General features: G+C 33.5%; 1 protein-coding gene across 1 annotated transcript; it reads left to right on the top strand.

Annotated features, from left to right (window-relative positions):
- The first annotated feature begins 3,871 nt into the window (after positions 1–3,871).
- LOC147074934 (chitotriosidase-1-like) lies at positions 3,872–15,225 on the top strand. Its single transcript, XM_085943272.1, has 7 exons — positions 3,872–4,186; positions 4,364–4,464; positions 7,100–7,359; positions 10,401–10,527; positions 12,368–12,553; positions 13,314–13,439; positions 15,079–15,225. Exons 1-7 carry the CDS (start codon positions 3,976–3,978, stop codon positions 15,223–15,225), a joined length of 1,158 nt encoding a protein of 385 aa, XP_085799398.1. The 5' UTR covers positions 3,872–3,975.

The following is a 15,225-nucleotide window of genomic DNA, read 5'->3' as shown; positions in this document are numbered from 1 at the left end:
CTTGCAATTTGAGACATTTTTTTGATAATTTACAATTTCAACTGTATTAATGAATAATATGTATCTGAAAACATTAAAAATAAAAATAATTTTTTATTTTAAGTCAAAAACAAACTTACAATTGTAAAAAATGTAATAAAATGTGAATTTGTTCTATCGGTCCGCACCCTATTATTACATATATTTTATGGTCATATTTATTATTAAAATTTAGTTTATTAAGTTTTCTAAGCATCACTTAAGCGATTTTTGACAAATTCATAGTTTTAATATTTTTTATATCTATTTTAAAAAACATCGATTTTTATAAATAATATAAATGTGTATAACTTGAAATCCTTTTTATTTATATTAATATAAATATTTTATTTATATTTATAAAAATTTATAAAAATAAATGACTGACAAACTCAATGTGAATAATGGCCTTGCATCTCCTTGTAAAGTTTGGGTAAGTCAGGTTCGTATGTTGTTGATTTAATTTTAAGCACGATTCCAGGTTCTCATCAATAAATCAATTTCTTAATTTACTCTTGATTTCCTCTCTTGGAAATCTTTTTACTAGCCACAAAACTTGCAATATTAACATTGTTGACAGATTTTATTCAGTACCTAATTAAATACAGAACTTTATTTTTATTGACTCTTCTCCTCAGCTGCTTTCTTCCTTGCATCATCGACAGAATATTTAGCGCAAAATTACGAGTTTTTAGTTGTATCTTTCTAAATTTTGAATGCGCCAATTTTTTTCGACACATAAATACAGGTCGGTAAACCATTTAAGTTTTGAATAAACGCGAAGTCTCGGTCTATTCAACATTACATTTACGGTTATCCTCTTCCATTTTCTTTGTTTCTTCTTTGTAGCCATGTCAAATATGGCAGAGAGCATCTGTGGCAGAGCCGCACTCAAGGGGCCAAAGAGCCGCAGTTTTCCGACCACTGCCCTAGCCTGAGGGCCCGTTTCAGGATGTGAGGGCCATGGTGTAGGTACACCGAGCGCAATACACAAAATACCGATAAACGAGATATTAGGCTGTGTTGTATTGAGTAGGTTGTGTATAATTTAAATGCAATAATACTTTTTTGACCATTTTCGATTAATATGTTGGAACTTCAATATTGAAAAAGCAAAAATCTACGATAAACATTCGGCGAAAAGAACGACTACACCCACTACGGTGGTGGTGTAAATCAAAAGAACATTTTTTTCGGTGGAATTCGGCATAAATATTGTAGCTCTCTAGACCAGTATTCCCCAAACTTTCGAAATCTGTGTACCCCTTCTATAATTTTCGTAACACTGAGTACTCCTCGTCAAAGAAAAATGCATATAAGTACTTTAATAACAATCAAAATATATTTATATATTCCTTTTGTAGTACATAAACAAAATAATAATAAACGAAAAATAAAATTCATTCATAATAAAATATAAATAAAAGTTATATTATAAAAAATAACATTAATTGGTTATTAATTTTAATCTGAGGTGCGGTTCCACACCCAAAAGGCTGTTCCTTTTTTTTACGTAATGTCTACAAATGCTGAAAAAGCAACTTCACATAGATATGAAGTTGGAAAAGGCAAGATGTATTTCAGGAATGTCTCTGTTAAAACTGGATACACATGTTGCATTTGCAACCTAAATGATGTTTAAGTACACTCCTTATATTTATTTTGCAAGAATCCGTCTGAAGCTAATAATTCCACCAATTGCTCTTCTTCCGCATGCGATAAACGTTCTAGCATGGATATTGTATTAATGCTTGTTGCACCAGGCGTAGCCATAACCCGGTGCAGCACGTACCCCCACCAAACTCTTCCCGTACCCCAGGGGGTACGCGTACCACACTTTGGGAAACACTGCTCTAGACCAAGCGGGTAGCACAGCTGATATTATTTAAGTAATCTTTTAGCATACTAGGTACACATGTCCAGCATGGTCGCTGTTTACTTCCAATCCGCCAGTCGCTGATGACACGCTTAACGGTTACCGCCACTATGCCTCCAATTTAATAAAAACTAGGAGAAACTGTAAAAATATATCGCCGTGTATTGTGAAAATATGTAAAAATATTTATATGAAGAAGAAAAAGAGCCTATGGGACTAATTTACATTCTCCTCCTTGGCCCCCCCCCCCAATAATAAATCCTGGGTGCGCCACTGGGTAAGGGACCATATTTTCTTCATTAAATATATTCTCCACTAGAATATTTCAGAAGAATGAACTGACACTATTTCTTCCACCAAAGTCTTTCAATATTTGAATCCTCGAAATGCTTCAAATAATTTGGTTGTCTTATTTTTCAACAGTAAAAAATGTGGAATTAATTTCTGTATATTACTGCCATCTGAAAGTAGATGTATTAATTAAAATGATTGAAATAAATATTTTCAAGTTATCCAGTTTTTCAACCACGTCTCAGTAAGCTATAAGTAGTAGGCGGGTAAATGCGGAAGTCAATGGAATCTGCTAGATTTAGTTAATTTAGTTAACCTCATCCCCTCCCGCCATCTAAAAACATCAAAAATAAATTATTATGGACGTGTTTTCTAAATGGACCCCATCCAAATCATTTTCCTGTGTGCGCGTCAGGATGTATTTTTAAAAAAGTCTTCACTAATAATAATTTTTCAGTAACACCAATGCCGGCAATGGCATATTGTTATGTTTATATCTAATGAAAATTTATTCACAGTCTAAAATCGAGACAATCGGTCAATAAAAATTTAAACAGGAAATGTATTGATTTTAATTTATGAAGGAATTCTTACCTTAGACGTCAAGAATAATAAAATTATCCTGCCTACTCAAAGATCTTGAAAAAAACCTTTTTTTAGAAATAGATCCTAAATGTATGAAATCGTAGCAAAACAAAGGACCTCTGCACAGCTATTCCTAGCGTTTTCGTTATTTTCATTGGTCCAAATTAACATGGAAGGCATTCCATACACAAGGCGGTTATCGATGGCTATCGGTGGTTATCTACAATAATTGGTAAATTCGTAATATCACGAAAATTTAGGATGGCAGACATGTCAGACAAATTCAGGTATGTTCGTGCTGACGTATCCACCCGAACCCAAAAATTTTGTATTGAAACGTCAAATATATCAACATAACCTACAACTTTATTAGGCTTGTCATTGCGATTGCAGCATGTAGTAAAACAAACTATATGTTACTACTAGCTGCTACTAGCCTTTGCTTTGACAGCTTGCAAGGAACTATAAATTAAGGCAGCGGCCATGATGTAATTATTTTTCAAAACAGTCGGATCTTGCATCTCAATTCTCAATATGTAAAATTGACATACTCTATCTCGCACTAAAAGTTAACACAGCAAGGCAATTATTAACTGCCTGAATATTTAAAGTGATAAAAGTGATATATTTATCACATGTAGCTCTTTTTGGATATTAAGTGATATGTTAGAATAGCCTCACTGGTCTACTTACTGATTAAGAATTTCACACATCTACTATGACATTCCACTATAATTTCAAATTCACTCAATTAGTAAATTACATACATGATTACATGACGTGCAGATATTGCCAAAATAAGCCTTGAATATTTAAGACAGTTCAACTTCAATTTGACATGTCATACTTCACACATACCGCCATATCAAAGCAGACATTTGAATAATATAAACTTTAGCTTTAAATACCTACGGAAAGAGACTTCCTAGGCAATTGTATGTAGACAGCCAAAAGCAATACATCGACGATTATTTTTAAGTTGAATAATCACGTAAAAAAGACTCCTTTTATCTAGAATCTAAAATCTTAGTGCCAACCATAATTTCATATAACCCCCATAGTTTTTTTTATTAACACATAATTACACATAAACCCATGTTATAAATGCAGTCTGATTTTAAAATAAATAATAACAATCTAAATAATATTTTTAATATATTTTAACAACTGAATATTAATTCCATTATGCCTCCATTTTGGTTAAAATGGTTGCTCATTGTTTATGCTTTCAAGACAAGCTGGTGTGCTACTTTGGCAGCTGGGCAGTATATCGACAGGGCGAAGGAAACTTTGCAATTTCTGACATTCCTTCAAATCTCTGCACACACGTGATTTACTCGTTCATCTCTATCACCGACGGTGGCCTCATCAAACTTCTAGATTCCTATGCTGACCTCACAGATAATTCAGGAAAAGGTATGTTAAGTTTATTATTTATAGATATACAGTAAAACCTTGGCTTGCGAGTTGGCAAATTGCGTAATAGTATTGTCGTAATGCCATAATACCCTTTTCTAATAATAAATAAATCTATAACTCTTATTGAAAGAACAATTTTAACGATAATTTTATTATACTAGTGATTTTTTTCAGGTGGTTTTGAAAAGATAGTGAATTTGAAGAGAGCCGATCCAAAACTGAAGGTCTTGGTCGCTATGGGAGGATGGAATGCAGGATCTACTCTGTACTCTCAGGTAGGTAATCAAGAGTACAGAGGACTTGCATACTTGTATCAATAATTATTGGTGTCTGACGGATATACATAGATGACGTCTAAACTTATGAATTAGAAGTGTGAGGGAATTTTAACATTTTATTCAACATACATTTTAGAATTCTGTGACTACCCCAATTGTTTCTTAGGAAAACATTGTAATCTTAAATTAGGAGCATGACCAAATTCGTTGGTGGAATAAGGGAAGGATCGCTAAAAAATGGTTACTAAGGCTAATAATTAAATAAACTCATTTCACATAAAGAGCAAACAATAAACTTTTATCCACTGATATTAAAATATCTTCCATTAATGTCACTTCATTTACACTACCTATTTACTTATCGGAAAAAATAGTACGTATATTATAATATATACATCAGCTGATATAACTGCAGAACAGATTAATAAGATAGAAATTCGAAAGCCAGTCGCCATAGACGAAAACTTTTGGTTTATGACCATTTAATGCATAAAATATAAAACACCTGAATATCCTCAAATATAACCAATATTAGGTGGGTTCTAGCAACGTTTCCAAAGGTTTGATATTTGACAAATTGACCCTATGTAGTAAGTAAACCGGAAACAGTTTGAAATTTGACGTTTGGTTCACTGTTCCCGCAAGCATCAAACCATTCTCAGACTGTCAGAAGTGGTTTGGTCTGAAACATCAAACTGTCCACACAGGACCTAACCTAAAAATGATAGTCATTTACAGAATAGAATACAGACAGATACAGAATAGAATAAATTTTATTCTATTCTGTATCTGTCACTTTCTCGACATATTGCGTTACCTATGACTATTAGGATTAAGAAAAATCGAGATGATAAACATTCTTCAGCATTTATTTATGTAGAGATGTTCGTATTAATATTTTAGACATTTACACAGTACGAGTACCTACAGCTGAATTAGGTATATTATTATAGCTTAGTAATCAATAGCTATTATTCATAAGTAACCATATGTGAACAAGAAACCGCTTTTGGTCTTATTATCCCATATTTCCAGCCATACTCTCTATGCAAACAGTTCGATTCAATATCATCATATTATTATCATGTCAGACCAACAATTTATTTTCATTTTATTCATATCTTGACACGGATTCTAAATTTTTGTGTAAAATGTTAAATCAACCGGGAATGATCAGGTTTTATTTATTATCTAACTAATTTTTAATACTAATGCTTTGGGCAAAAGTAATTTTTAAAAACTTTTGTCATATAAATCTCATAAAATGAACAAAATGGGTTAATATTTTTACATTTAAAATAAATGAATAGATACGACAATTAAATTTGAGTTATTCTGGACGACGAGCTATAGGAGGTTGGAATTTCATAACAAATTGACATTTCAATAAATGTGTTGCTCTTTTTACTGTTAATTTTAGGTATTGGTAACACTATTAGTTGTCGGAATCGCATTCCAGCAAAAATATGATGGTTTATGATGGTTTCGGACTATCCGATTTGATTTGTTTGGTTCAGTTTGGTTTGTTTGCTGGAAATTAACTATTGAATGTGCGTTTCAGTTACGTGACAAATTTTAATGCATTCAATGTTCTTTTACACTTATCTTGTTTAAGTCAATCCCATATTTCTCCACACTCAAGAATCGTATATTCTTACTGCCATTCCCAGAAGGTAACCCACATCCCTTGTTTATGTGTTACCAAATGTAAAAATTTTCTTAATTCATAATTAAATTACTAATCCATTTTTCAATGTAAAGGAAAATATTTTACCAATTTAACCACACTAAAAACGTTTTGAAATCATCACTAAGTATTGTACTGCTAGAAGTTCATATAAGTCATAAACCCTTCCACATATTATAGTCGATATTTTTTATACATGGCGGATATCGTTTTGGTACTCTTCAATTCAGGCAGTTACCTCCCTAAAGAAAATGCCGCCCTTAACCAAACTTACTCTCAAAACGTGGTGGCTTTTAAATACATGGATGTCTGTGGCACTGACAGGTTTAGATGCACTTCTGTGAAAATTTTGCCTGACAATAAATCGCCTTTACAATAAAACAATAGTTACCTACCTATGTTGACAAGGTTTTTTAAGCTTTGATTATTTTTTAAATTAAGATGTCGATACTTTCTAATGAAGCGAATGTATCATCTGTTTCATGGATAACTGCCAGAGCTCTCAAAGGTGTAATATTTATATTCGTTCCTTTTTTCGTCGCCCCTATGCAATGCGTTATCTGCCTACCCCCACGGGACTTTACTGAATTCAGGCAATATGTGGTGAAATTCAATAACCATTAAAAAAAAATACCTAAATGAATTTTATACACAATCAGAAAGAGATGAATGAATAAATCCATCTCATTCTATTAATATCTAGATGGCGTTGCAACCACCTATATAAACATACTGACTTCAGTTTGACATTTAGAGCAACGTCACTTCTACATTCGGATTAATAGCCTTGTATTGCGTTTAATTGAATATTTTTCACATTAAATGTGGCCTATCTTTATAAAGAAATAAATGTCTAGCTGAACACATGTAAGTTATAGTCCATTAATGTTATTATCAACCAATATAATGCAACAAAATTAACAATAAACAATTGCTATTATACAGGTCTTCCGTAACGCTATGCTACGGACAACTTTTGTTGCAGACGCCGTAGTGTTTCTGAAAAAGTATGGCTTTGATGGATTGGATCTGGATTGGGAGTACCCTGCACAGAGAGGAGGTGCACCGGCAGACAAGGCAAACTATGTGAAACTCATCAAAGCTTTAAGAAGTGAATTTGATAAGTCCGGTTATCTTTTGACGGCAGCTGTGGCGGCTGCAAAATCCTCTGTCGTGCAATCCTATGATGTGCCCAATCTTGCTAAGTGAGTTGTTTTTTTATTAATTACTTACTTTATATTATCTTCAGTCAGGTTTTATGGCCCAGGTGCAGAGATATCATCGTTAAATAAACTAACTAACATAATTCAAACAAACATAGTACTGTATTTCATCTATTCATGCAAGATAAAGTCAACCAGAAAATTATTTAAATTTTTGTGTTCAATAATGAATTATTTATACACTAATAAAAAATGTTAGATTATTATTATTGAAAATACATATCATTGAAACTGTAGAAATCCTAGAAAAAAAGTCAGACCAAGTGGGATTCTCAAAATAACCTCTTTTGTTGTCCGAATTGGTGTTTTTATTCTTTAATTAGATTATCGATTCGGTGGGTGTCTATCACAACATGTGAAAAATCATGAGTGAACACGAGAGGCCATATAGATTAAAACACTACACAATATCAGCGATGCGGAACCCTCGATGGACACATGCCACAAATTTTACTTTCGGACCAAGGTATTAAGCCGGAATAAGGGATATTTTTCGCGCTTAGTAAAGAAACCCATCGAAATTCACAGGAACTCTGATAATATTAATGGACACGACGGGTTACGTTTAAAAAGTTCATGGCTTCCAACACTTTCAGCAAAATACAATAATCAATCTGGTATTTCTGGTTGTCAGAACTGACATAATACACAACAATTGCGAGGGGTGGTGGTAGGCAATGTTCCCTCTAAGGTGTGCGCGTGTATGCGCGCACACGTACCAAAATATGTCCGCACACATGTTTTCATCCCCCGCACAGTCCTCGCACAAAAATATTGTAAAATAAAGTTTCAAGAAGGGATCACCATATCCGTCCCATTCTATCGCATGCCAAAGTATACGAAAAAAAGATACGTATTTTAGTGTTTAGCAATGACCACCTATGAGCCGGGTCCTCTAAATTTTTTAGTCTTTCACATGTTTCAACTTGCGAGAAACATTGTCAATACAGTCTCATAGTAGTCCTTATTGTGAAAACATCACAATTGGTGAAAGTGTTCGTGCCAAAAAGCAGTGTTTTTTACTTAAAATATTTATAATACAAAAATCAATTTTTGTAATAAATACCTATAGGTGTGTTTAATGTACGTAACAAACAATTCAAGTGAACAATATGATTGCTTGCCTAGTTACATAATATATAGTACAATTATTATATTTATTAATTACAGAAAACTTATCCCCTAAAAAAGTCAAAAATGTAATATTTCAAATGCGATCATTAAGAAGAAATCCTGCGATAAATTTAAATTGGAATGGCTCTCTGAAATCGTCGAAACAGAAATTCCATCTTCAATGCATTCTCAAAAAGTAAAAATTGGTGGTATATTTGTTTATTCGGAAACAAATGATTGTGTCAAACGCATCATGTGCTCCGCAGCAAATATGCAAGCAGAATTCACGTCTGGAAAGAAGTGGATTCAATGGCGGTTGAATATTCAACTTAAGGATTTAAGTCAAAAAGTACACCGGGATGCTGTTACGAAATTGAAAATTTTGAAAAGAGGTGGACTTTTGAAAATAATGACGGAAACACCCGAAGAACAAAAAATTAGGATTGGGATCGCTGAGCGCAAAAAATCTGGATGCGATTTAGTCAAAGTGTTGATCGATAATGTACAATTGGCTATAAAAATAAAAGCTTCTATGCTTTCTGTACAAGATATTTATAATCATGGCAAGGGGGGGGGGCTGACAGGGCTCTAGCCTGGGGACCCCGCGTGGCGCGACTACCTTATAAATAAGCTAAACACACATCAGAAATTAATTGCTCTAATGGTAAAAAAGTATTTTACTCGGTGCTATTTTACATGAAGAATAATAACATTTTAAAATATATGATTGTTTGATGCAAATTTTGATTATTGTATATCGATAGTCGAAAACTTCATAACTCAAGTGGATTTATTGAAAAATACAAAAAATCGCTAAAAATAGACTGAATACCCTTAATTTTACCTAGAACACCATCTGGAAATAGATTTTGTAGACACACTGCTTTTAACCCTAGCGATAGATAGGCGGCCCGACAAAGATTCTGGCCTGGGGGTCCGGATGTGGGGGTCATGATCTAAATACACAGATATTCCCAAATATTATGCGTTCGAATTCGTCGAACTTTGACTTAATTTTAAAAATTTGTCATTTAAAAAAATTGTATGTGTGTGTTTGTGGGGGGGGGGGTGTAAATTTACTGCACCGGATGACACCAACCTTGCACAGATGCGTTGATGATCCACACACACAATAGAAAAATTAGAGGGAGCATTGGTGGTAGCCTGTTAAGATTTGACATAAATAGTGCACACTAATCATTGTCAGTCATAATTATTTGTTTTAATTGAACTAAGAATACAATTTGCAGATGGTACTGGTTAGTTTTTGAAATTCATTTAAACCCTGTCTGCACCAAACCATAATAGTTTAGGTAGGTACCTATGGTATGGGCGATCCGAAAAAATAGTACACACTTTTTCAGTCACACTTATTTATTTTCGTTGAATTTAGAATACATACTCGTATTACAGCTGATGGTGTTGATTAATTTTTTTTAATTCATTAAGCCCTACCTAAGCCAAACCATAATCGATAAAAAAAATTTTAATATTTGAAATTATGTATGGTTTAATGGCATAATTTTAGATATTTTATAGATAAATGAAATTTCTTTTACTATTATCTAGATACTATGGCTTGGATTAGGCAGGATTTAATTGAATTTTAAAAACTAATAAACACTATTTACACATTGTAGTCTCAGTTCAATGAACTGATACAAAATCACCACCTTTTTTTACCATGATCAACGTTTGCTCTCAGTTAAACAGACGCTCTTTTGACACACTTAGAGCGACGCTCGCATTCATGCATCTAACAGTACAGTTCAATACATTATCTATTAACAATAACCTCTGCAACAACCCCAAAACATCAAGGAATGAAGAAGGAACACGCATGACAACGCAAAAATCTATTACAATGATAAAATGTTGCGGTATTTTTGATAAAACATCTTTATATCTAGGTACCTGGACTTTATAAATATCATGACATACGATTTCCACGGATCATATGATGGAAAAACTGGACACAATGCTCCGCTGTTTATATCCAGATCAAAAGTCAATACGGGAAATGCTGACCTTAATGTGGTATGTTAAAAATCATCAGGTATAAATTATTAGAGACACTATAACCTTGAATTGCAAGCATAATTCATTCCAGATATGTGTTTGTAATCCAAAGCACTCATATATCAAAGCGAATTTCCCTATAAGAAATAATGGGAACTTATTACCAGTGGCGGCTCCTGTAATAACATGCAAGTGCAATGGACCACCTGCATTTTTTAAAACATCACTCAACTAGTCACTGTTATTGATGTATGTATCACTCACTTCGCGAAGTAGAACATTGTACCATTATTATGCACCATACGAATTGGTGTCCGACATACGTCATATGTGCGGTGAGCGATTCTGACGAGTTTGCATATAATTATACGAATCTAATCAAAATCCACTTAAATAGTGGTCTATGTAGTGTTTTTGTAGCATTTTTACGACAGATTAGTGCAACAACCGAACTTGCTATTAAGAAATATAAGACATGTCTATAAATAGAAATTCACACATGTGTATGGAATTCATTTCACAGATTGCCATGCATTGAATTGAATGTGTTGCATTATAATATCCAAATAAATTGGATTTTTAATATTTCCGGTGTAAATTGTGGTAAAAAAAAACATAAAACAGGGAAGTAAAGTGTACTAAAATGATGCGAGACTACAGAAACTATATGCAAATAGCTGGAAAATGTGAATTCTGAGCATGCAGCATCGGAGTTCCACCATATCAGTGGCGAAGCGTGGAGGTAGGCTGTGGAGATCGAACATAAATAGTGCCCACTAAATTTTGTCAGTCATACTTATTTGTAATCATTAAACAAAGACCAAACCATAAAAGTAGTAGTAGGCTGTGGATATCTGACAAAAAGAATACACAATTTGTCAGTCATAATTATTATTTGCTTTCATTGAACTAAGAATACAAATTGTATACCTATGGTTTTTAAAATTCTGCCTAACCTAAAAACCTAACCTAACCTAACCTAACCGAACAATACCTAATAGATAAAAAATAATCTTCTATCTATTAAATATCTAAAATTATGTTTGACTTAATCGCATAATTTAATTATTTTATAGGTAGAAGAATATTCTTTATCAAATAGATATCTCTTATGGTTTACTTTAGGCAGGGTTTAAGTAAATTTTAAAAACTAACAAACACCATCTGTAATTCATATTCTTATTTCAATGAAAACAAATAAGTATGTCAGACGAAATTTAGTGTGCACTATTTATGTCGGATCTCCACAGCCTACCTCCACCCTTCGCCACTAATATACAGACACACATAGTAACACTGGAACAAGCTGTGTGATCACTAACCTAAAACCACAGAACAGATAATAAATAGAATACCGATAGGCTATATTCAATACGCCGCATCTTGATGCAGGGTTTTGAATGTGTGAGTGTCCTACGAAAATGAAGCACGCATTATGCACGTGCAATAGTGTGTGTAATACATCAACATTAAATGAGCGTAAATGCATAAACTGACAGCAGTTTTTAGTATTCGACGTAAAACTTATTCTTAACACGTGTGTAAGTTTAACCCGAATTCTTCCTTACTCGAGTCGGTTACCTGCTTCGCCTTACCCGTTATGTATTTCAGTTCCCATTATTTCTGAGTTCCCTGCCTAAAACGTAACATTTAAAATTTACATTGAAGTGTAATGTCCAATTCAACTACAGGCGTCCTATTAATTACGACGAAAATAACTAGCAGTTTTTATTTGCTTATCAAAATACATTAATTTAATATTATTTCTAATAAGTATATACCTATCATGTATGCTCAATATAAATTCGTTGAATAAAATAAATAGTTTATTACGTATGTTTTTAATGTCTGATTGTAGGATGCTAGTATCAAAGCGTGGATAAAACTCGGTGCCCCATCCACCAAGCTTGTGATGGGCATCGGTCTCTATGGAAAATCATTCACGCTGACATCTACCCAATGTACCACTACTAACTGCGCATCCAGAGGACCCGGTAACAAAGGGCCAGTCACTCAAGAAGCTGGAAAACTTGGATACAAGGAGGTAATACTTGTATCTAATTATGCATCTCTCAGGTAGGCGGAGATCCGACATAAATAATGCACACTAACCTGTATCATTAATACTTATTTGTTTTCATTAAATGAATAACACAAATTAAAGATGGTATTGATTAGTTTTAAAATTCAATTAAACCGCAGAACTGATAATAAATAGAATTCCGATAGGCTATATACCAATACAGTAAATTTTGACGCAGGGTTTTGAATGTGTGAGTGTCCTGCAAAAATGAACCTCGCATTATAGACGTGCAATAGTGTGTGTAATACACCAATTTTAAATGAGCATCAATGCATAAACCGTGAGCAGTTGTCAGTATTCGACGTATGACACGTGTTTAAATTTACCCTGTATTCTTCATTACTCAAGATCGGTTGCCTGCTTCTCCTTACCCGTTAGGTATTTCAGTTCCCATTATTTAAGTTCCCATTATTTCTGAGTTCCCTAAATTAAACCCTACCTAGATCAAACTTTAAGAATACTAGAGGTAGACTGTGGAGATTTAACAAAAATAGTGCACACTCTGTCAGTCATACATATAAATTGCAGATGGTATTGGTTAGTTTTTTTAAATTCAATTAAACCCTGCATAACCAAACCCTAATAGATAAATATATTTTTTTGATCTCAACCCTATAGGGCCATCTCATTCTAATAAGACAACTCATGGGGAACTGTACTATGGCTGTACTATGGTACAATTTACATGTAACCAGTAAAAATATTATTATTTTGATTTTAGATTTGCAAAATTGAAACGACAAATAAAGCAGCGAAATTGTCCTGGGACAATGAAGCTATGGTACCATACCTTACAACCGGAGACCAGTGGGTGTCGTATGACAATGAAAAATCTGCACAACTGAAGGTATCAAAAAAAATCAATACAATATCAATTTATGAAGATGCGTTCTTTCTTGTCTTACCCAGAACTAAATGAACCCATGAGAATATATTATTATTTACATGATTTGTGTCCTAGCTGAACTTCTGCACAATCTGGCTGTATCTGATGAGAGATATCATAAACCACATCTGGTGACCTCTCTAGGCATAGTGACGCCCCTAAGCAGGACCCCGCCACCTGCCACCGACTCCCATTTTTAGTCAAAAATTGTATACAAATTCATTACCTACTAACTGTACTTCATCATAAAATGTCTTCTTGGTTATGAGTATCTTAAACAGATAAATGCAATAAAACAGTGAAACTTCTGATATGCATATTGTCTAAGTACATTTAGACTAGAGCCTAACCTAACCTAACCTAACAGTTTTTGTTTGGAAGAGCCCTTGTTGTAAACTCATTTGCTGCTATAATGTGTTGTTTCTATGCATCTGTTTTACTCATAGAGGTATTAAATTAAAAGAGGGGCAAGGAATCGGCTTTCTCATACAGCTGAATGAAGCAGGCCAACAATAGTTGATAACTTACGAAAAATAGCGACGCGTTAAAAAAAATTCAGGGCATCACATAGGATTTACTTTGGTCATTATAACGTACCCATATAATATAATGTTAGCGTTCAAATTTTGTCACAAATTGATTACCAGCCCGCCCCACCATACTTTTTCGCCATACTAGCCGGCTTCACCATACTTTCATATAACCTGCCGCCCCTAGGTTTTACTCTTAGGAGATCGCATATAAAGAAATCTTTAAAATTCTGATATCCGAACAATATTTTCATATTCCGTTACTGCCTTAATTCAATTCTGATATTCTCTAAGGAATCATTTCTCAAAAACTGTTTTATTCGCAATCCTATCTTAATATCTTGCTACTTCACAATTTGACAACACATGAATGACCTGCTTACCAGCACAAGACATCACTTACCACACTGGTAACACTCCAATGTTCTCTCCAACCCTCAATCTGAGCACATAATTTTATATTATAATGAGCTTATCCAAGTTGTATTTCAAAATGATATGATAAAATAATGTAGATACATAGAAAGTCAAATTATAAACTAATCGAAAAATCTTACCTATTGTAAACAAGATCATATTTATATAGACAATAACTATTTTAGCAGTACAATCCTATCTAAATATTGTTTAATATATTGCAGATCGTGTCCGGAAACTTATACGTATACAGTTTGCTGTATCACACTTCACCGTGAAATGTTGTATCGGAAATATATGGCCGTATATTAAAGACCGTCCAACCTCTTGGGGTCGTATAGTACTGACATAAAATTCTTGTCTAAATAAAACACGACTCTTGTCGGCTTACACTTTACAAGAAGTCAGCAGCAAACAAATTTTGAAAATCTTTGATATACTGGATTATTTCTTAGGTTAGGTTAGGCTCGATTTTATTCTTGAATTCATGAATTTTGCCAAAATCAGCTATGAAAATTGAATTTATGTTCATATTGAATCTAATAAAATTGGAGACCGTATTGTATATATTCATCTCTTTTCGACAAGAAAGCTCACGGCGAACTGTGCCACGGTGAAATGTTTTATGTACAATTTACATATAACCATTGCAGATTGATTACATAAAAAAATACAACCTTGGTGGAGCCATGGTGTGGAGTATAGAGACAGATGACTTTAGAGGAAATTGTGGAAAAGGCAAATACCCCATCTTGACTGTTCTCAGCAAAGGAATCACCGGTTCCACTATACATGTATGA

This window comes from Rhyacophila brunnea, unplaced genomic scaffold (genome assembly GCF_057557595.1).
Source record: "Rhyacophila brunnea isolate RB1 unplaced genomic scaffold, BYU_Rbru_1.0 scaffold_15, whole genome shotgun sequence".
NCBI lineage: Eukaryota > Metazoa > Arthropoda > Insecta > Trichoptera > Rhyacophilidae > Rhyacophila > Rhyacophila brunnea.
Note: the sequence above shows the minus strand (reverse complement) of the source record. Positions and strands in the feature narration are given on the sequence as shown.